General features: G+C 38.4%; 2 protein-coding genes across 3 annotated transcripts in view; one reads left to right on the forward strand and one right to left on the reverse strand.

Moving 5' to 3' along the window:
* Positions 1-15,337, forward strand: part of gnb1l (guanine nucleotide binding protein (G protein), beta polypeptide 1-like) — a 34,693-nt gene extending 19,356 nt beyond the window's left edge. For both annotated transcript variants that reach the window (XM_024276203.2, XM_024276204.2), the window contains exons 5-7: positions 582-674; positions 5,820-6,035; positions 14,735-15,337. In XM_024276203.2, the coding sequence (XP_024131971.1) occupies positions 582-674; positions 5,820-6,035; positions 14,735-15,013 (588 nt within the window). In that variant the 3' untranslated portion in view covers positions 15,014-15,337. The remainder of the gene's footprint in view (positions 1-581; positions 675-5,819; positions 6,036-14,734) is intronic.
* Positions 15,338-19,502: 4,165 nt separating this feature from the next.
* The window catches only part of tbx1 (T-box transcription factor 1), a 9,350-nt gene continuing 4,761 nt past the window's right edge, over positions 19,503-24,091 (reverse strand). Inside the window, exons 5-8 of the mRNA XM_024274701.2 lie at positions 23,154-23,309; positions 22,400-22,467; positions 21,829-21,929; positions 19,503-20,421 (exon numbers count right to left, since the gene is read on the reverse strand). Coding sequence (XP_024130469.1) covers positions 20,039-20,421; positions 21,829-21,929; positions 22,400-22,467; positions 23,154-23,309 — 708 coding nt within the window. The 3' untranslated portion in view covers positions 19,503-20,038. The remainder of the gene's footprint in view (positions 20,422-21,828; positions 21,930-22,399; positions 22,468-23,153; positions 23,310-24,091) is intronic.

Below are 24,091 nucleotides of genomic sequence, written 5' to 3' on the forward strand. Positions count from 1 at the left end.
GGAAATTGGCTTTAGTTTTTCCATGTGTTGCTTTTTCTTGAAGATTTCCAAATGAATCAGGAATTTTTATTTTATTTCATTTTTTTCTGTTTCATTTAATTTCTATAAGAAAACATCTATGTTAAAACAATACAAGACATCGTATGCAGGGGAAATGAAAGGGAGGAGATTGAAGAAAAAGCAATTTTCCCCTCATGGATTCAACCATAAGCAAAAAGGGATTTTAAATGAATTTACTGGACTGTACATTTTTATTTAGACTAGTGTGGGCTTCTATTTGAAATCTTAAAAATCTGTAGTTCTTAATGGATTAAATTTGGTATGTAAAATATTTATTTGTTTTTTTATGTTGTTTTTTTATTTTCTTTCTTTAGAGAATGCACAATTTTCTCTGCTTTTAAGCTTTTCAGGAACTCAATTTTCAGCAGTTATTCCTGTATCTCAGATTTCTTTGATTTGTGGAAAAACTTGCAAAATAATTTTAAGATAGTTTTTTTTTTTTTTTTTTTTCAAAATTAAGCTACCTGCCAGGGGATGATTGTAGTAATTTTAAGAGTGAATATTTGATCTCTTCTTCACAGGTAAAGATCATTGAGATTCCCAGTAAGACCACTGTCTGCACTCTGGTGCCGGAGACCAAACTGGGAATGGTCATGTGCTTAAAACTGTGGCAGGTTGGTGCTGTTTTATTATGGTTTTACTTTGTTTTTAATGAAAATCGCTTTTTTTCTTTTCTTATTTTTGTGCATTTATGAATTGAAACATTAATTGTTTCAACATTTAAAGCTTCATCCTGATTGGCCAGCATTCCATGACAAAACGGAAAAATAGCAAAATCAACAAAAAAGGCAAACGTGAGAGCGGCATGTGATTTACAACCCAACAGCTCGTCCCGGGACGTTTTTCCATGCATTTCTTCTTGGCTGGCAGCAAGTCCCAACACTGTAATTAGAGTGTTTGGAAGGTCCGGGGGTTCACAGCCATATATCAGCCTGCAGCTGTATATCCAATCTGATCTGGGCAAAAAGTTAGCTCTCTGTTTTGTAAATGCTGTCAAAGGTTTTATTTTCCAGCCATGAATGAGAATTTGTAATTATTTTCCGGGTTAATAAGTAACTCCCCGGGTCTGCGGCTCTGCTCAAAGGCTGGGACGGCTTTCGCTGTCCGCCGTTTATTTTGTCATCATTCGTATGATTCCTCCTGTTGCACTAATCAGTCGTTCATAATTTAGACCTTAGAGCCAAAGAGGCGACAATGAATTTGTGGTGTTTCAGGATGGAGACGTGCAGATGAGTTAAAGGCTGCAAACCTGCTGACATGTGTTTGTGTTTTTCTCTGCTTCACTTTGATCTCAGCACATCTCTCATCGTCCTATTTGGGAGCTAAAGCGCGCTCGGCGTTGATCGCCAAGACACAGAATGATCAATTATATCATCATAAATTACAAAATATCCTTTCAGTACAATGAAGACAGACTCTGAAAAATCCATTTAAGGATTTTTATTTCAAAGTGTGCAAATCGATTGACTTTACGTTTCAAATCTGAGAAAATCTGCATTTTAAACCGATATTTTTAGTTTGTATCAATTCTCAATAGAACCACAATGCATTGCGTTTGAACAATTTTGTATGTAAAACATTTATTTTAAATTTTCCCTTTGACAACTATTTAGGTTTTCATCATCAGAGAACATTTTTTTATAAATAGTTATTGCAAAATTTTCTTTTTTATGTATGCTACGTTAGCTCTACCAGCTCCATAGCTTGACTATTGATGACATCATCAGTGGGGTAGTAACGTCTGAAATTGAAGACACTAGCTTTGCCCAAGTTCCCACCCTGATCCCTAACTAATAAAAGACTATAGTGTGGGACTATATAGTGCCTCTATTTTTCCACATATCTCTGTTTGGAGGGCTAAATGTTGGGGTAGGGGGAAAGGAAGAATTCGGATTTGGCCAAAGACTTTTCATTTGAAGTGGCCATTTGAACGCATGTTTCTGAGCCCGGTGTGCATAAGAGACAATCAAAATGAAACAGAAGAAAAACTATATTTTTTGTATTATAAAGTCGTTCTCTATGGTCTTTTAATTATGATTATACAGTTTTTAGCCAAAATTTAAAATCTGTCCTTCTTTTATTTTTTAAGACATATTTTCTAACCCTATGTTGATATCCCAGTATTCCTTAGTTTACATTCTCTTCCGTTAGCTTACAGCCCCTCACAGCCCTAAGCCTAGAGCCGGATGCTTGCTCAGGTGAGGAAAATGAAGAAATGTATTGATCTATTTCTCTGCAAGTGGATGCTTCAGAAATGGAGAGGAGCAGAGAGACGTTGGCCCGGCTGTGGCAGTGGCTGCGTCACAAATCGGATCTTTTTTTGTCTCTTCCTGATCCATCATGATTTGACTAAATAAATATTCAGAAGATCTTAAGTTATTTTCATATATGTCCTCCATCCTGAGAAAAATGCTACTAGAACATGTTAAAAACACACTTTTCATTGGAGATTTTTTGACCAAACAAAACAACCTGTCTTCAGTTCACCTTGGGTTCAGTTTCCGATCTCCTTCCACCAGTTTGGAAGTGGTGAACAATAGCACAGATGGAGAAAGTGCCTCCACATGTTTCTGGGACTGGTGTGAGGACGTCGGGCTGGCCGGGGGGACAGCGGTGATGTATGACGTGCAAGGCTTTTAAAGTGAACAGAGGCCGGTCAGGAAAAGGAGGAAATGTTCCTACACAGATATCCATCACTCTCAGCTCATCACCTTGCTGCCTCGTGGCCATCACATCCTGGTGGAACCGGCACGACAAGCGGAGGAAGCGATTGGTTCCTGATGTCGGAGCGGTGCTCGCCCGGGGGCCTGTGGCCGCCACATCAGCAAACAAGCTGCCGGTCTCGAGGTCAAACCCCGTTTTTGCTGAGCACTTCAATACTTCTCTCTAATTGCATTTAGATTTTATTTATGTTGCATGAGTTTGTTTTTAAGGTGAGATGGGGAACAAGGAGAACACACAAGGACTCTTCTAGTTGGGGTAAAATATTGTCCGAACCCACAACTCCCACCTGCTGAATTTTCCCCTTAATATATTTATAAATATGATAAGAAATGTGTTTCTGTTGCTGTATTTCTACTGGATAACCTGACTCAGTGTTGGGTCGATTGTCTATCTGTAAATTTAGTGTCTGTAAAAAGAAAACTTGAACTGCTGTGTCTGCGCAACATAATCAGTGTTGTTATCGATAAAGGTTTCAATCCATCCTTGAATATTTTAGCATTTAAAAAAATATATTTAGAGGTTTTTTTTTAATTTAATGACATATTAAAAGTAAATTAATTTAATTTATATCGTTTCATTTCATTTATTACCATTTTTTGTGCATTTTCTTTTACTTTTAGTGTAAAAAATGTCAAAGTAAAGGTCTTTTGAAATAATTTTAGTATGAATGTTAAAAGATTTGCATTGTAACCAGCTGTTGTTTTTAACTTAAAGGGATATCCAGGACAATTCCCACTACTAGAAACTTTAATTGTGTCGTCACTGTTTTGAGCTCATAAACATTCAAAATTCTTCCAAAGATTTTTCTTAGAAATAACTGAAGGAAATTAAAGAAAATAGATAACAGGGAAATTTACTGCTTGTCAGGCTTTTATTTCGTTAAATTTTCTTTTAAAGGCTTGACGCTTCATAGGAACTCTTGTCCTACATTTTGGTTCTTGAAATTCACAATGAACCTGCAGGCAATTCCAGGTAACAAGGACATTTGCCCGCTTTCCCATTTATTTGCATTATCCAAACTTTTTTTAAATATAATTTTTTTTTTTATTGAATAGTGCGTTTACATAAAGTTCTGCTTTATTTATAATTTAGTAAAATTAAAGATTTTGCTTAGATAAAAGAAGTGACATAGCCACGATACAAGTAAATCAAATCATATTGATTTGACTTAAAATGTTTCCACTTTTTTTGTTTTTCTTTGTCAGAACTTTTCTAAAATTTCAGAAACTTTAGTTCTAAAATTTAGTGTGACATTTATGCTAAAATGATTTCCAGATTTCTCTGCATAAAAATGCAGCTCAATTAGGACCTTTATTTTGAAAGGTTTGACACTAAAAGGAAAAAAATAGTTTTTTTTGCCTCAGTAGTCATCAGATTTTGAAACCAGTTATAGAGGAGAGCTAAACCTGACAGCCTTATACCGTAGATTATTTAAAAATGAAGATAAACTGCTTTTTTAATAGTTTTTTTTATCACTTTAATTTTAAAAAGTTCTATTATTTACATTTTCTCAATATTTATGTTTTGGACAGTTTTCAGTTTTAGCTGGCTAACAATGAAAACGATCACAAATGTGTTTGTTTGTGTTTTCCTGTGACTGGAACCACAGCAGACTGTTCAGAAACAGTTTCACACAAAGCCAGCAGTCGACGGTTTCCTCCACTGGTCCATCTTCTGCAGCAGCTTCGAACTGTCCGTCTCTCCAGCTGCTCCCCCCCTGATGAATCTCCTCTCAGTGCCCCGGCCCTCTCCAGCAGAGAACCCTCTTGTAGAAAGGCCTGCGAAGGATTTAATGAATTAGGTGTCTACCCAGGGTTCCCTGACCTCTGACCCGTGACATCATCAATCAAGGAGGTCCTTCACTTCAAGTGAAACGGTGGGCCCCAAGCCTGGAACGCTTAGGCCGGTCCCTGCCGGCCGGCGAGCGGGGGCCGCTGGTTTTCACTTGTTTTTGTTTGTTTTCACAATCTCTCGGTGTTCGTCCTCGCTGATGTGTTTGGAGGGAATACATAAGTCTGTCTATAATTTGTTACGAGCTGGAAGAAGAGAAATATCGAGCGTTAACAGAGGAGAGGTCGCCAACATGCCTGAAAAATGGGCGTCTCGGCGTCCTCGCACATGTGGAAATGCCTCTCCTCCAAACCCCTGCATGGCACTTTGCTGTTTCTGGTGATAAAAATCATGTTTTTAACATGTTTTTGTGGCATTTTTCAATAAAACGACTTTATTGAGTATTTAAAATAATTGAGAATCAGGAGCAGACGAAAAAAAAAGCCTTTTGGAAAAAGTTTGTAGCAGTGATGTAGAAAATACGCTGGGCGGGCCACGACTTCCCTCCTCCGAGCTCCCAGCAGCGGGGAGGGTAAAGAGGGGCGGGGTTGCCCTGACCACAACTCAGAAGTGCTTTGATCTGCAGAAAACAAGAAAACAATTCAGATTTTTTGATTTCGGCTATAAAAGACATCATCATAAATGCGGAATTTGGCTTTAAACTCAATAAAATGAAGTTTTCCTGTGAAGACATTAACCTAGCTTCATTTTAAGTTAAAACTTTTTTACTCTCCATGTTCCTTCAGCAGAATTTAGCAAATGATCACAATTACTTCTGTTCAATGGAAAGAAAGCACTTATAAATATTTCTTTTTATTACATATTTTTGTTTCATTTTACAGAAAATCTATGCAAACTTTCAGAAAATATTTAAAAAATGTTTTAAGGGGCAAAATAATTCTAAATCAGTTAAAAAATATATAAAATGGAGAAGATTTTCAATGTTTTTTGTCATTTCTGTGTCTGAGGAATATAGATGAGGAGTAAAGTGAGGAGTGTTGTAATGGCGTACAGCAAAGAGACACCAGCAGGCTGACGAATGGAGCCCACAGCCCCTCTGAGTGTCAGTGGGAGCTTCCAGGATGATAACCTCTGCCCCTCTCAGTTTCAGCAGCACACAGAGGTTTTCTTCTTCTGGCTGCAGAGCTGCCACCACACATCTTAACTTGCCCCCCCTCGTTCTTATCACCCTCCCTCTCTTCCAGCCAGACTCGGGTCCCGGACCTCTCCTGTTGGCTGGATACGAGGACGGTTCCCTGTTGCTGTGGGACGTAACCCAGAGGTCCGAGCTGAGCCGAGTCAAAGCCCACCCTGAGCCCGTCATGTGTCTGACCTTCGACCCCCAGCGGCTGAGGGGCATATCAGGCTCCGCAGAAACAAAACTCTCCTCCTGGATTCTGGACAGCCAGAACAACATACAGGTCAGCCGGTTTGGGCCCAAACCACACAAACGCAGGATTTGATTTAAAAACAAGATTTTCCACCTTTTTTTTTTATAACATTTTAACATTTTTAGTGTGAAAACAGTCTTTGAAAAACAATTTTTTTAAAAGAGGCACAAAAAAGTTAAATATTATTGTTATTATTGTTTATTTGCATTTCTCTGCTGGTATTTTTGGGAACAATTAAATCATTGATGTTCGTTATAAAGTTGAAACTTTAGTTCGTGTGAACAATCGAACATCTTACTACGTTTTTCAGCAACATTTGCATCATTTTCATTGATTTTGTTCTGTTTTAACAAAATATCAACACATTTGTTCCCTACACTGCTAAAAGAAAAGGTTACCTAAAAATAGGAGAAAAAAAACACAAATCTTAACAAAGTCACTGGAAGCAATAGTAAAATGATCAGTGCACGCACCAATCTAGAAAGAGAGTATTTTAAAGGGAAAAATACAATAAAAAAGCTGACTTTTAGATCGATGCACTTCAAAGTGAATGTTATACAGCTCAATAACACATTTTTTTGGTTGTTCTTATTAAATAGTTTGTCCATTTTGTGTTTGAATGTTCCTAATTGTAGTTTATTTTGACTGCAGTGACAAAAAAACTAGTGTAAAAAGTGAAACTGACTCATTTTTTAGCTAAATCTGAGCAAATCTACAACATAAATCTAGATATTTGTTTCCAAAATGATGTGTCAACATTTACTGAACTCTAAAATCTTAAAATTAAAATCTGACTTTGCAATTTATTTTACATTTTTCGAGTTTTAAATCAAGTTTTTCTATGGAGCAAAAATGACATTGACTAATTTTAATGGTAAATTTCTTCATTTCTAGACCCTTTTTTATTTTAATGCTACAAAAAAATTCTCCACTTTGCCTATTTTGAGATAAACTTTGAAAGATTTAGAGCAAAGAGACGCCAAAACAACCTGGTCAAATATCTTGAATGTCTTGAACAGGGCTCAGCAACCTGCGGCTCCGGACCCATATGTGGCTCTTTGACCCCTCTTTTGTGGCTCTCTAGGGGAAGAATCGTTTTTAATTTAAAAAAATAAAGTAATTTTTAGACTTTACACCATATTTAGCAAAGCAAAATTGTCAGATAAGTCAAACTTTATTCAACTAACAAACAGTTTAGACTCCTGACTACAATACCCATAATGCTCCAACAGTCCATCCAGCGATGTGGGTTTGTAGTTTACCAAAGTTGAACATTTTGACAGAATTTCGTGTAACACAGAAAGAAAAACCAGAATTCATTCTTAAGACACACTGAAATTTAAGGCGGACTGTCTATTACTAAAGAAAATTTAAGGATTTTAAATGCATCATATGGTCCATAAATATATAAGGTTCACTTAATGTCTAATTTTAGTTAAATTTACAGATTTTTGGCTGAGATCCACCAACAATGGTAAAGACATCACACTACCTACTGCTGTATTTGCTGCTTTGGGATGACCCTACGTGACACTGTGGCTCCTACTGGGTTGTGATTAGTGAGAAATTGACCTGAATGGCTCTTTTAATGTTAAATGTTTCAGACCTGTGGTCTAGAAAGACTCTTTTCAATCAAATTACTTGCAGGTCACCTTCATACACACTACTATAGTAGCATGTACAGTTCTGGTTTCATTTGTTTTAATAAAAAACAATACATAATATCACAATTTACATTAAATCATTGAAAATGACTTCCTCAAAAGTTCATTTTGAGATCCCAGATCTTCCATTTGGTTTCTGTTCTTACAAATGTGAAACATTTGATCAATTAACAAAAGAATCTAAAATGCTTCGTTTCCATCAAATCTCAATTTTGAGGTGAAAATTTATGCAACATAAACATTTCATTTGATAACAGAATTACAGAGCTTTAGTTCATTGATCAAACTTTCAAAGCTTTGCCAACTGAAGCCCCCCCCCTTCCACCTGCTAACTCTGTTTTTTTGCCCAGTGGTCGCCCTAATCCCATGAAATGAAATAAAAGGTAATAGAAGGCACGGAGGCAGAGGAGTGTTGCCTTTCGCCGGGCTTGCTCAGAAAACATCAGGGGCCAAAGAGGAAGAGGCTCAGCGGGGCTCAAGAGGCCATAAATCAGCTGCTGGTTACACAGCGTTGGCAGGGCTGGGGGCCAAGGGCCAAGCTGGGGGTGTCAACTCAGAGTCCAGCCACGCACATGCACACTATTTATGTATTTATGCATACTTTTAAAGGGATGTGGGTACACTTCAAGACTTTTTATTTGTTCTTTTATTGTGAAAACCTTTTCAAAATACTTTAAAGGAAATGAATAAAAAATATATTTTTGACAAACCCAAAATAGCAGGAATCCGAGCCCCTCCACATTTACATCACCGTCATAACTCACTTTACACAAATGCAGAGACTTCCCGCCTCATTGAGAGCTAGATTTTCTCCTGATTTCATGAGCATAAAGGAGCGCTGCCATTTTTCAGCCAGCCCCCCCCGAATCACAGCGAGGGGATCTTTCGGCTGATGTAGCCCACTCCTGCTGTTATTCTTTCCAAGGTCTTTTACAAATGAATGCTTGAATTAGAAATATTTGCAGCTTTTTCTCACCCTGAATGTGTCTTCGGGCTAACGCTGTGTGGGTTTTTTTTTTTTTTAGTTTGGAGAAGAATAGTTCAGGGGTTTTATTTGCTCGTTCAACATAATATTGACTCAGCGGCGGGAGAAAAACGAAAGAAAAGCAAAAAAGGATCCAGTAGGGGCATTTAAATGGTTGCTGAGAGCATCTCGGTGTGACGTCCTCCCTGCTTCCCAAAATTGTTTCTGTGTGGCCGAAGGAATTATAGGCAGACTCGGGTCAAAGTTTTAAGGAAAAATATCAAATCCTGGGAGACCCTTAAGGCAAACACGAAAACACATCTGCAGAGAGAGGAGCAGTAGGGGTCTGCAGTAAAAGCAGAGGAGCCTGGAGGCGTCCTGACTTTACAGTCCGGCGGCCGCTGAGGATTGATACCTCTGGTGAAGCTGAGGGGAAACTGAATGTGACACAACGCAGTGCAGTTATGATGGAACGGGGCTGTGAAGTGAGCTTATCAAGGCCAGATAAAGACAGATCGCTGCAGGAATGGAGGTTAATGTCTTACACATGTCTCCAAAGGCCTCTATCTGCCGCGTGACCCCGCCTGCCCCGAGGTTTTCTCAGAGTGAAAAGGCACCATCATTTTTTTAGCTTTTTTTTCTGCTTTCCCTCAAGCCTGCACTTTTGAAAGCTTGTAATGACGATGGCGCGGGCGTTGGTATTTCAAGACAAGTAAGCTTGACGGACAGATATTTAGGTGGATGCTCAAATGCACTGTCAAGTGCAGGGACATTTTTGTGTCAAAGCAGAGTGAGAGGCCGGGGTTGAAGCCTGCACAAAGAGAGAACAGGTAGAGACAGGGGAGGATTAGGCATGTAAATCAAGCATGAATGACGGGAGATGACAGCTCTGTACAGGTGGAAGTCCAGTGTTGTACCTTTAAGTCACCTGCGATCTGTCTCTGTCAATATAAAAGCTTCTTAAGCTGGTTAGTACGGTGGCCCTGAAGTGCTCAAACTAACATATCTCTCAATGTAAAAACATATTAAAGATCACAACAACGATTAAAAAAGTAGTCAAATAATAAAAAACGTTACATTTTGGGCATTAAAGGAAATTCCAAAAAGCAAAATGAAAATGTTCTGGAAAACATAAGAAATTTCCAGAAATCAAAATGAAATGAAAAACGTTAAGATTTGAACCGCTTTGACATTTCACACTAGGATTCTTTCAACTGTAGTAGAACATTTTAAAATAGTCCCTCCCTGCTTGTCCATTGTGAACAGCATACATTAAATGTGGTGTCACTACCCAATCTGTAACCCCAACTTGATTGGTTTCACGCATACGCAAATCTTTTGTCACTTTCTTTTTTTGCCAACATTGCTACAGTTAAATTATTTGATTTAAATTAGCTCCTGTAGTTTGTATATTTTTTTGTACATTATCAGCGTAAAAATAAACATTTGAACATTTTAAGAAGTTACTATTGTTATTATTATCTAAAGAGATGATGTAACCATAAAATGATGTAGCAGAAATAAACACATTTTCATGCACGCAGGAAACTAATTAGGTAGCTGCTACAGATCGAGTATAGCCGTTAAAGATCAGGTAGACGTTGAGGACTGGGTAGCCGTTACAGATCAAGTTGCTGTTGTAGATCGGGTAGCCATTGCAGTTTTAATAGCCATTTCAGATTGGGTAACTGTTACAATTGGGTAACTGATACTGATCGAGTAACAGTTATAGATCAAGTATATGTTACAGATCGAGTAGCCATCACATATCAGATAGTCGTCACAGATTAGATAGCCGTTACAGATCAAGTAGCTGTTACAAATCGAGTTGCCGTTGCAGGTCGGGTAGCCGTTACAGATCAAACAACTGTTACAGGTCGGGTAATTGTTACAGTTCAGGTAGCCTTTACAGATCAGGTAGTTTTTACAGATTGAGTAGCCTTTCCAGATCGAATTGCCGTTGAAGCCGTTACAGATCGGGTAGAGATTACAGATCAAATAACTGTTACAGGTCGGGTAATCATTATGATCAGGTAACTGTCACATATCGGGAAATCGTTACAGATCACGTAGCCGTCATTGGTACTATTGCCGTTACAGATTAGGTAGCTGTTACAGATCGAGTAGTCATTAAAGATTGAATAATTGTTACGGATCAGGTAGCCATTACTGATTGGGTTGCCACTGGCTCGATCAAGAATTGGCTAAATACGGGTCAGTGCCCGATGTGTACTTAACTTTAGTTATTGATTAACCCTCTATTCTCCCACACTGAAGAGAGCTGCTCACCTGTTTGACACATCCACATCCTGTCAGCCGGAGCCGGGCTCTAACAGGCAAGGCGACAAAAGGCTGTAATCTCCCCGCTGCTAAGTGTGATTCAGGGACAGGGTGTGTCAGAAATACCTTTGAAAAGCCTTCCAGCTGCTGGGCTCCAGTGAGTGAGCGATGACGGGATGTTTCAGTGGATCTGTGAACGGCACGGACGTGTGCCAAAATCCAAGGAGGAAAGACCGTGAGGAAGACGAAACAAGGCATGACTGAAACCTGCCAAGTGGATCCTGAGCCGTTGTAAAGCCATAGAAAGTCCTTGTGGGTTCAGCTGCAGAGCTGAACTGGTCGCCTCCTGACAGCTTGAAAAAGGTTGTATTCAGACTCCAAAATCTGCTCGGCAAAGATTTAAACTTAAGTAAATATTTTATAATCAAGCCCAGAGATGGGAGCCGAAGCCACCTGCGAGGTTTCTTTGTGAAAATAAAATTCCTGTAGAACAAATGGAGCGTCAAGAAAAATGAACCCAAATGAGTTGATTTAAGCTAATGTGTCCTTTTGCAAAATGATTCTGGGGTAATGGCTCCACTTTAGGTCAGCCGGCTTTTTTATCATTCTAGAGTCTCAGCTGTTATGATCCTTAGCAGCAAGAGCAACAAGACTTTTCTTCTCATAAATATTATTCACTTTTTTGGGCAACAAATCAGGCCGTAAATTTGATCTTGATCTGCTTTTCATTTATCCAAGTTGACGTTTTATTTTGAAAATGATACCAGCTCCAGCAGGTCAGTTTTGGTCTAAGCGGCCAGTTGTTACAAAAGTATTTATCTTATTTTTTATAAACTGTTTTATTTTGACTCCAGAGCCTTACCCTCAAAAAAGACTTTTTAAAGTCATATTTTTGTGAGAAAACTTATTATCTTTGCCCTATTTAACAAAATCAATCAAACTATTTTAACCAAATATATCTCTTTGTAATACTAGATAAAGGCATCAAACGGTTGGCAAAAGCAACAAAAGCTGACCGATTAAAAACAACAAAAAGAAGCAACAAAATGGCACAAAAATATATACATATAAGAATATACATCAAATGTCTCAGAATTTATTTTGTTTTTTTAAGCTTTTCCCAATATCATGTAGTTTAAAAATGACTGAGCATTTGTTGTTTCACAGTTTTTTTGTATTAATTGTGGGAAAAAAACTATACATTCCTACGTCATCTTGTATCAGTGCTCTTTATATTTTATTTAAGCTTCAATATAAAAAAAATGTACACGATCTTGTTTTTGTTTTTTACTCTTTTTTACGTAGCAAAAAAAATTACCCGTTTTAACTAAACATATGATATGAGCTAAATATGTTATTAAATTATGAATATTGGAGGAAACAGGACAGAGAACCAACATTTAAATATCAATTGATGTATCTCTCATTTTTGTTTTTGTTATATTTAATATTTGGGTAAATACGTTGTAGAAAAATAAATAAATAAAATAAATCAAAACAACACTTTTTAGAAAAGACGAAAATCCGGAATCAATTTAGACAATTTTTATATCCATAGCTGTCCGGTTTACCAAACCACTTCCCAAAAATATGCAAGTAAACACTTATTATGTAAACATAGCTGCTCTCACGCATCGTCTGTCTCTTTTGAAAGCTAAAAATAGGTCTGGACAATAAATCGCAAATTTGTCATTATCACAGTTTTAGCCCGTGCAATACATTTTTCATAAAAGATGCCCTAAACTGTGATAAATGGCTATCTCAAATTAATTAATTTATTAATCTAACCAATCGGATGCACGCCTTCATGTCGCTGACCAATCAGATAGAGCCTGCCTCCTACGTAGACGAGTTATGTTGACTTTTATTTAAAGAAAACTGTTGCACTGAATTAGAAATAAGTTGTCTTTTGTTTTGTTATTCGTTCATGTCATATTACTATCACATTATTAAATGCAAGTTTTCCTCATATCGTGCTTCCCTAGCTCAGAACGACCTTATTTCCTCCGTTACAACTTTTTCCTCCTCACTTTCTCACACACAAAGTAAAAATAATTAAGCAGTCAGGCTTGCTGAATGACCAATATTGCATCATTAGCTATTTACTGCTCACAGTTGACCCTTAAATGAAACAAATGTCTTTTTCTGACACAAACTATGGGAAGCAAAACAAACAAAAACAGACACTTAAACCCATCATTATCAGGCCTCTAATGCAAACCAGATGGAGAAAGGTAGGGACATTCCAGATACTTGAGGTAACAACGAAATCTCTCAGTCCAGTTCTTGCGGGTATCAAAGTAGGAGCACAGTATGTCACACTCGTGACACCAACATGATGGTCTCAAGAAAAGAAGGGAGGAAAAGACACTCCAAAAGTATGACCTCTTTTCTTATGATCAATGACATTCCTCCCTGCTTCTACTCTCCCCTGCATTCCACTTTATCCACTCGGGCCACGAGTACCTGGCTTATATCTTCCACATGGATGGTTCCTGCCCAGAACGGGAGCGTGCAGATGTACTCTGCTATCCAAGATCATTAGTCTCTTTGGACACATCCTATGAAGTCAATTTTACGCTGTCCTGTTCGATCGCAGCCCCCGAGTCCAGATGTTTTCCGGCCTTGCAGCATGTATCCCCACCGTCCAAGACGAGCACATTCGCTCTTGGGGGAAGGCCCACAGCAGCAACCCATTTAGATAGTGATCTTAGCCGCCATTCATTATAATATGTCAGAATGTTGCCCCTTTAGAGAGATTGATACGGTCCTTGGAACAGTGTAGATCACAGGGAGAAGGGGCTGTGGATAATCTTTAGCAGGCAGACATTACAGCAGCGCATTTATCCTAACTCTCCGGGTCGCTGACCAGACCTTTCAGTTAGAGTGTAATTCATCAGAGATGCCTGAAGCAACACGGCCTCTGCAAACAAGCATTTCAGCAAGATGGTCTCTCTCTTTCTTGAAAACTGTCACACAGGTAACTAAGTCCCCTGACATGCTAACCGCAAACCAAATAACCGCTCGGAGAAATGTACTCACGGCTCTGGCGGCGCTCTATGTTGTAGCAGATGACTGAGATGCTGGATTTCAAGGCGAAATCACACTTGGACTTCAGTCAACAGATCAGTTAATAACTTCTCTGGCGTTCACTTTTTATTGAAATTATTACATTTATGACGTGTTAGCCTAATTGATTATGTCCCGCAGCAGTCCTGGACTCTAAGGAACAGATTGTTTTTGCAATTCTTCTTTCCTGCTGCGCCCTTGAGTTAAAATGTCAACCCCACTAGATAGTCAGAAACTCACCATAGTTTGCACACATCTAGTACCTGGTGAAAATGAATTTTTGGCATAGTGATGTTTAGAAATTATCTAATTAAATCAAAACATGTTTTGGGACTATCCAGAAGAAGTTTTGAAATTATTATTGGATGAAAACAGGGGTGACCCGTTCATTATCCTCAGGCGACCAAAAAATAAAATGGTTGCTGTGGAGATATCTAGAAAAGCTGCTATTTGGAATATATATATATATTTATTTATTAACTTGTCACTGCACTTTTTATTTAACCTTTATTTTACCAGGAAATCCCAATGAGATTAGATCTCTTTTTCGAGAGAGACCTGATCACTTACAAGGATGGCTTGGGAAGACAGGGTGAATAAGGAGTGTGTAGTTAATGAGGCACGTTCAAAATGGTGTTGATGAATGCAGGGGAGGTATTGCCAAAGCAGGTTTATATTTGACTTTTTCTACTCAGAGTAAAGCTGTTTACAAAGCAGGTTTGTTAAGTCGTGATCTCTGTGTACGTTTACAGCTTCAGGAGAGTGTGAAACTGGTCAATCCCGGAGTTTCCCAGCTCTGCATCAGGTCCGATGGCAAGCTCCTGGCGTCGGCCGGCTGGGACCACCGAGTGCGGATATTTGGCTGGAAGAAGCTGCGGCCGCTGGCGGTGCTTCAGTACCACACCGACATGGTGCTCAGCGTGGCTTTCTCCGACCCTCTGGACCCCCGGCAGCGACTCCTGGCCGCCGGATCCAAGGACCAGCGGATCAGCCTGTGGTCCATATACAACGAGGGAGCCGCCACGGGCTGAGGCGCTGTAATGGAGGGATGCACAGACTGTTGGTCTAAACTTCTGTCATCAGCACTGATGTAATGCGGCCTTACCTCCTGTCTGGGCCTCTTTGGGCCGCCGTCGCAGTTGAGGCGAATAAACCCTTGGCTCGTTTTTCAGAGAGCTAAACATACTTTTTAAAATGCACCATCTACTTTGTGAAAAAAAGAATGTATTATTTTGTTCTTTTTTCTGTTTTTTGTATTTTCATTACAAAGCCAGGCTTTTGCATGAAGTGATATATTCCACTTTTTAAATTTATGTTGACATCCAACATTAAAAGTCCCTTTTTTCTTACCCTAATACTGTTTGTGTTCTCATGTGAGCGTGTCAGTCGTTTTGCTAATAAACCGACTGACGTCCTGTCAGTGAGTCAAAGCTGGATGCACGGCTCTGCAGCGATGTTGACTTATGCCATCCGAGCTTTGCCTCAGTGGTCTTGAATTCGAGATGCACCTGAGCTTCTGTATAATCCAATGTTATTCCAGGAGCTTTTAGTTTAGCACAACGACTCTCTGGCCTTAGCTAAGCTGCATTTGTCAAACAAGGTTAATCACAGTGAGGACAGAGAGGTGCTGATTTACAGGCTGTGCTCAATAGTGGCTAATTGTCAGACTAATCTGATTTTTTGTGTTTAATTTTTTGATCAGGATTTCTTGTCGTTGTAATGTTCTACTGCATCAATTAAAGCAGGTTAAATAATCCTTCAGCGATGAGAGAAAAATCAAATTAAGAATCAAGTAAACAAATAAAAAAATCTGATACATTAAACTAAATCAAAATAATATTTGCAGATATATAATGTTCCTTGGCTGTCTGAGTCAGCCAGAAGCATCCTGGCCGTCATGCATCATGAGGCCATGGAGCCGACCTTCAAACAGCCGTCGTTCTGCTTCACGAGGACCCCGTCTCCAGGGATGATCCCGGGTGAAAAAGCTCCACAAGTCGTATAGGAAAGCTCTGAGAAATCAAAGAAAAGTGGGCACAATTCCCAGTAATGATTAAGAAACCGAGGAGAACCAAAGTAAGTTTAGTGTTTAGTGCTTTTTTTTGCATTTTGAAACAGTGCTGGGCGATGGAAAAGTGTCTATCGTGCTAGTTCTCTTCTATCGTTTTTATTCATTTATTGTTTTTGCTGAATTTTTGTGCTACATTTTTTTCCTACTAAGAAACTTGAAACTGTTGTGCACTTAAAAAAAATGTTACTTTGAAATAAAGTCAGAGAAAAGTAAGTACTGATATTTTTGTCATTTTTTCCCAGAGAATACCTTCAACTATCTTTTATTGTGGTATATTGGGATATATATCATTATTGTGATATAAAATAATCTATAATAAAAATTTTTTTCCATATTGCCCAGCACTATTTAAAATGTAACTGTTGAACACCTTAGATTATTGTAGAAAGGCTCATCATTTAATACCTGTGCTCATCATTGCTTGATTTCAGGTTTTAGCATGTTTCCTATAGAGCTTTACTTATGCCCTTTGACCCTGACCCCACTGGTGACATTTCTAAAGCTTCCCAACTGGTGTTGGCTTTGAACAAACACTTAGGGTGGTGTGGACCGGCTTCCGTCCATTCTCTTATAAATCAAATACTGCGCCCAATGGTGCAGATGTCTCCTGAATGGAGCAAACGTCACCTCGCCGGCCTCAGAACGGTGCTGGCGAGGCGGCAGGAGGCGTCGTAAATCACTTCATAAAGGATCATTTAGGAAGTCAATAAATGGACTGGGGTCTGTCGGCACAAAGGGCCTTGTTCTTCACTTATCACCTCGCGTGTGTCTTCCGTGGCCTTTGAGGTCAAGGGTCAGCCAAGCTTTGAGATGGGACATAATCTGTTGGGCTACAGAGATCTACAAGTGTCCATAAGTGAAGAAGACTTAAGCTGAATCTTCAGCTGATGTGTGATTATTTATAAAGACCTAATAATAAAAATAATTTAATCACCAGACCAGTTTTTAGCTATTCTTCTGTCTATTTTAGGCTGGTCAACATCATTTTGTTGAGGTTTGGTGTTTCAATATTCGGTCAGAAACCTCATGGATGATGTATACTGCAGCACAATGAGGGGCCACTGAGGGTCATGATATGGGAGTCAAGATTCTGTCCTGTTCCACAGAGGTGAGGCTGAATCAAGTTTACCTGCGTTCTTTTTAAAAACAGCTCTCAGCAGCTGCTGCAGCGGCTGCCGTCCTCACCAAGTTCAACCAAATGCATCAAAGCCTGGATACGCTTGTCACAACACACCACCCAGATGAGTGTCAAGCGATCTTCCAGGACTCATTATCATCCGTTCAGGCACCGTCGATGTCGACATGTGGGTCAATAAACTACCATCCCGCCGAGTCGCTCACTTTTTCCCCTCTGAGAAACCAATGGAAAATCCAAATATTTTCCTGTTGAAAGCACGGCAACGCCTGAACAAATACACGTCTGCGGAGGTGCTAATGAAGAAATGTGTGACTGCGGTTTTCAAAGAAAAGGACATGATGATTGTTTTGAAGTCGACACGGATTTGCAGTTCAGGGTAGTCTCTCCAGTAGGCGCTCTTTCCCCAGTTTCCCACAGCTTCATGCTGTAGAAGAGGCCATCAGTGTCACCCCGTCCTGCAGCAGCTGACACCCATTTATTATGAGTGTCTGAGCATGCAGCATGTCACCAACTTTTTCACATCTTTGGGTGCAAATGTGAGCAATTTAACACTAAGTTGATGCACAGGTACTTAAATAAAACAAGTAATTTTATGTTTTTGCTCAAAATTTGGCTAAATAAACTACAGCTTCCCTTTAAAAATAAAAGTTAGCATTATTAACAGAAATTGATGCAGTTCTTTTTAAGATGATGTTGATTTTTTGGTAAAAAACAGGATCTCAGTCGCCATCATTTAAAATAAATAAAATTGTGCCTGTAGGACATTTCACTGTTTTAAATGTTTTGCTGAAATTGACAACTAGTTTGCAGGTCTTTTATTTTTATAAATATAAAATTTTAGCCTTTAATTATTTTAAGAAATCAAACATTGTCATAATTATTCAACTATTTTCACCTATTCATTTTTTTATTATCTTATGACTTTTTTTTAAGATTTGTCAAATGTTCTGATCTCAAGGAACAGCCTATTTCATTTTCATAAATATTAAATAATTTTGCTCACTTTATTTTAAGAAATCTAACATTGTTGCATTTATTCTACTATTTTACCCATTATATTTTATTTTTTAACGTTGTTTTTTTTTTTTTGTTTTTTTTGTTGGTTCCCGAGGAACATCTAAAAAATAAATAAATAAAAAGCGCAGGAAGTCTTTTCCTAAAGTCACTTTTATTGATTTGAATTGAGCTAAATGTAGCATGTAGCAACGAGCCGCTAGCATTCTCCATGTTGTGTTCCCTGTCTGACAAAACCTACAGTTATAGCTTGAAAATGCCCTCCTCTTTTGGGAAGTCCCCTCCGTTCAGAAAAAAAAAAAAAAAAACTTGTCTGAAGCGCCGTGAGACGTTGCACTATCACATGGATGACAAGTGAAACAGCTAATTAAAGATTAAATACATTTTAGCTTGGGTAGATGTTTACAATTTTAAGCTAGGCTATATTGACTTCATTTATGTGATAAACTGGAAAGAGCAGCAGTAAAGGCCAATGTTTAAACCAGGATTTTTTTATTTTTTACTTTATAAAAAAAAGTCATGCAATTGTTTTCTGTAAAGCTTCAAGCGTTTTAAGCTAGCTTAAAACAAGTTATCAAACTTTCATCTTTTTTTCTAACTGTTCCTAATTAAATGATAACATTTCACCATGGTAAACTAATAAACAAACAGAAATGATGCAGAAAATTGCTTTTGCTCTGAAGGTGGTGGAAACATTATTTAACCTCCGACACCTTTACAAGCCGTTTAACAGTCAGAGGTCAAGCGCCTCCGGGCTAACCCCCCGCCATGCTTAACGCAGCGAGAGCCGCTTTCAGGGAAACAAAAAAACTTTATTGAAATGAATCATTTGTTTCATACGTTTCCTTCTTTTTCTTGATAGTTGGAAGCATTTTTCATGTCAGAAAGATTAACCTTAACATCAAAGGACTTCAGACAGAAGAGAGATGAAGATTTGATCAAAATTAGCCTAATTTGTCAATTTTTCCAGTATGTGTGCCATCTAAAGCTGCTGCTATTTTCTTTATTTCATTTTTTTTTTATAAAAAAAAATTAAATTAATTTCACAAAAGCAAAGAGGAAAATTTGGAAAGCCCTCTGACTGTTCCATCAAGCGTGACTCCAGTGTGAGTAGTCGAGGATGTTTTTTTGTCAAACCAGGTGCAGATTCCAACATTTGAATCATTCTGACAGCTTTCAAATCCCGTCTCAGCCAGACAAAAGTGAACAATGCTACAAGCGAGATCTGTTTTTTTTTTCTTACCCTACCCAAATTTAAAGCCTTTAAATGACATATTTTAACAGAGACTTTTCCTCCTTATGAATTACAAGAATTTAATGTTTATTTTACAGATACAGAAAAGTCATTCGGCTTCATTTATTTGCGTAGAATTGCTGCAAGTCAGTGCCATGGTACAAGCGTCTCAGAGCAGCTCAAGATGTTCAGAATCTGCTTTTTTTTCTTCTTTTTTTTAATCTCACGCCAAAACATGTTGATCTGTTTCAACATGATGAGCTCAGCATGCAAACATCTCGTCTACCTTGTTGATGGGACTATATGACATATGGCTTTTTTGAAAGCAATATAATAAAAACAATGCAAATCAAAAAGTGCGTCCAAAAAAAAACAAAAAAAAAAATCAGTCTGTGGTGAAAAGTATTGTCCGTGTTAAGGAGAGCGTCCTCTTGTCTTTGTGTCTGCTCAGGTAGAAGCTGAGTTCAAAGGTCAGATCCGACCTCCTCCTCAAGGGTCTGCGCTTCACAGGAAGACACAATTCCTTTAAATAAATACGTCGGGGTTTATCCAGCAGAACGGAGGTCCCCCCCTTCCACAGTCCCCTGCGGCGACAGTCATTATCTGGGCCCGTAGTCATAGTTTGAGGGCCCGCTGGTGGCTGAGTACATGTTGGCCGTGGCGGGATTCATGTGGTGATGATACGTGTGTCCTCTGATGCTGGGTAAGGGGTACGGCGACGGCCTGGTCTTGGCTCCTAGATAGTGTTCGTAAGTGTTGGGGTACTTGTATGGGTGGTGGTGGAGGGTGTCCGGGGGTAAGGGGTGGGGGTCCGACCGGAGGTCGTGAGGGGGGCTGGGTCGGCCGCCGGAAAGCGGGACGGCGTGGAGGCCCCCTGGGACGGGCAGGGCGGGGCTGAGGACGCGGGACATGAGCTGGTGAGCTGGGTCTGCGTGTAGGGGGGTGCCGCTGGGGTCTCGCTCGTACTCCCGTCTGCTGTCTTCTGAAAAACAAAGGTCAAGTTAGGAGCAGTCGTGGGTGGACACGTTTTATCCAAAGGTTTTGTCTCATTTGATGCCTAATGATAAAAATAAAAGATGCACCAAAATATAAATATGCACCAAACCACTTTGACTCCAAAATTACCTAATTTAGCTTTTACTTGAAATAAATCAAACTTTATTTATAATAAATGCTTCTCGTGCATTGTGCAGCTTGAAGCCCTTTACAGTTAATAACAAAAACAAACAGAAATTAATTAAAATATATATATATATATATATATATTTCATATAAATAATATATTTATAAAAAAATCAGGCAAATATGATTAATATAAATACAATTTTGCCTCAAATACAAAAATAGTTTATGTAAATATACTCCTTGTTTGTTCAGAAGATTCATACACCCCTACTGTAGCAGTAAAATACACAGAATACTCCTGAAGGAGCGATGAGTATCAGTGTATGGAATAAATTGAGCATAGAAATTAAAAATGTTACAACAATATCAAGTTTTAAAAACTACATTAAAAACAGTATAATCAATGACAACAAATCTATCTACTATAAATAAAAACTACTCATCCCCAAAGTGTGATGTTCATTTTGCACTGTTTGATGTTTTTAATTGTACATTTTTGGTCTTTCTTTCCCAATTTTCTCTTATTGGATCCTAAATCTGCAGAATTTTTGTGTTTTTCTTTCTCACTGATTAATTTGTGGATTTGTTAAAAGGAGAGGACAATATTCTTTCTGTCCCTTTTTAATTTTTTTATTTTCATCATTTTTGAGTTTATAACTCAAGGTTTTATTGCATGTTTTACCTTTTATTTAATAAAAAGTTAAATTAAATTCAAAACAATATGTCTAACACACGAGGCCTTCGGGCTCTTATCTGTTTGCTGGGCTGCTGGACAAGACAAATTTTTATTTTTTTTATGTAATAATAGATCAAAAAAAGAAAAATATGAATAAATAAATTCAGGCGTCAATGGTTAAAAAAAGCTTATCATACAAGGTGAAACTAATTTTCTGTCTAAATATCAGGAAATATAGACAACACATAAACAAACAAAACATTTTAAAGAAAAAAATATTTTTTTAAGCTTTAGATAAAAAAACATATTTTTTTTGTTGAAATTTCTTAGAAAAAATTACATGTAAATAATCACATTTATGCCATTGAATTGATAATAACTTCAAGTCAGAAAATCCTCATTGGAGTTTCTCAGAAACTCTCCTATGTGTTCAATGGATGACACTGACCTGAATCGCTGCACTACAGTTAAAGATTTGGAAAAAATAAAATATCCTGGAAGTGGTGATGAATCAATAAATAATAGAATTACAGAATTCTAAAAGAACAGCTTTATTTCGTGGGTTTTGAAGTAAAAGAAGGTGCAGACCTTTGTCTGTGCCGTTTTGCTGAGGGGGGGATGACATTGGGTTTCTTGTCCTGGCAAAGGCACTCATTATTGGCAGAGAGCCTGGCCTGTGATTCCTGGGCCTGCAGACGGGAGAAAGGATTCAGTTACAGACTTCACCAACGTCAAGGACACAGTTTATAGGAGAGCATTCTTGATTGGAACGTATGATTTAAAAGCAACAAGACGAACAAAAAAAGATGCAAAAGAATGATCATTTAGATGACAAATACTCTTTCTTTTCTTCATTCTTATAAAAATCATGTCAGAAATAATTTTAAAATGTGTTTACACAGCAGGATGAACTGAGTTTAACAGATGTGGTGTTTGGGTGGGGTTTGCAAAATTACCAGTGAAAGGAAATTGTCAGTGACGGACATAGCCGATTGAGTTTGCAACAATAACCTGTGATTTTTAAAATTCAAAACAGCCTATGTTAGCAGAGACCTCCTCCCTTCTGCACCTGCATCAAACAAAACCATTTTGAAAAGTTTTCTACCCTTCAGGGCTTCCCTGAGCACAGTGTGAGTGATCCGTGAGGGTAGATGCTCACCAGTCCTCCGGGTCACAGTCCCTGAAGCCTTTCGCAAAGGGGTTACTGGCGATTTTCAGCTGCGTAATCTGGAGAGAAAAAGCAAAAATATTCAACCCTCTTATTTGTTAGTTTTCTATATTTGATTAATTAAATCAGTCATGATTTGAAATGATAGATGCATTTTCCACAAATAAATACACTTAAAATCTCTTTAAAAATGACAAAAATTCTAAAAAATGAAAAATGAATTTCATTTATTGTTGCTTTAATTAATATACAAAACAAAATCTTTCATAAAGCATTTTAATAATACGTTTTTTTCTGTTAAAAACGATATATATTTTAAAAAATAAAGGATAAAATAGTTTATTTCTCAGTTAAAATGTGCTTATGACAACATGACTGCAGTCCCAGTTTGAATCCTCACAGAAAAAGAGTTTTTATTAACTCTTCGGTGTTTAGAAGTCGTCTTAAATAACCACTGACGACAGAATCTAAACAGGCGCAAAGACTGATGGAAAGCAGAGCAGCCATGGCGCACAGGATGACAGCGCAGCTGTGCGCGCACGCAGACCACAAACGCTTTACGCGCAGCCTGTGAGACGTGCTGTAAAGTCCCTGACGCTGCTCGTTCGTGGATGCACTTGCAGCTCTCGGAGCAGACGCTGTGAAACGTGTCTTTAAATGCGCCGCAAGTCGCATTCTGCGTCCGCGCGGTGGAAACAAAGCGCGCATACTGTGGCTGCAGCGGGCTTCCTGCGCGCGCACTCACCCGGTGGTTCTGGTAAGCTGTGACGGCCGTGAAGCGGGTCTCCTCAAAAACGAAGGTTTTGTAGTTCTCCTCGGCGTACTTCTCGCTGTCCTTGCGCGGGTCCACGTAGACCACATGGAACCTGGGCTGGTAGCGGTGCATGGAGTTCAGAATGATCTGTGGAGAGCGAATCAAAGGACAGAGCTCAGTCTCAGACGTGGGTTTTGAGCACGTAAGCGGGACCTGCTGCTGCACAAAACCAGAGGATGCAACCACAATGCAATGCGTAAAAACTGCGTAAAATCACGAATAGTCCACGAAGGAAGGATAAGTATCTAATAAGCGTCATTCGTTTGCCTTTTCTCTTTTATTGGCTGTTTGTGTGTTCTGTATATATTTTTGTAAATCATGCAAATGGAAAACTAAACCAATATTCCTAAACCAGTTTGCACCCTTCTGGTTCCGTTTATTAAACCTTGACTGAACGCATTTAAATAATCCTTTAAAATACAGAAAAAAAACTGATGATGTTCGGATGTGCAGCCTGTTTCTCTGCAAGCAAATAACCTAAAGCCCAACGGATGGCACGATATTTGCATAAAATTACAACGGCTGTTGGAAAAAAAACAACCCAAACCCCCCAATAAATTCCAAATAAACGCGCAAAAAACACAAGTGTCACAAAATACCTGCTTGGTTTCATAAACATAATTATATACATTTCTAAAGACTTCGCTGATATGAGACATTTGTCGGAAAGACTTGAAAAATATTTACATATATGTGAAATATGCAAAGATGGAATATAAAATAAGAAAGTGATTTACATAAAAATAGCCCATAGGAAAAATTATTGCACTTTAAAAACACTTGGGCTATTTTTTCAACCCAATTCTAAGTTATTTTCCAAGCAAAATGCTATTTTTTTATTATATTGGTTTCATGTAAACTCCATTTAT

This window comes from Oryzias melastigma, linkage group LG9 (assembly GCF_002922805.2).
Source record: "Oryzias melastigma strain HK-1 linkage group LG9, ASM292280v2, whole genome shotgun sequence".
NCBI classification, from domain to species: domain Eukaryota; kingdom Metazoa; phylum Chordata; class Actinopteri; order Beloniformes; family Adrianichthyidae; genus Oryzias; species Oryzias melastigma.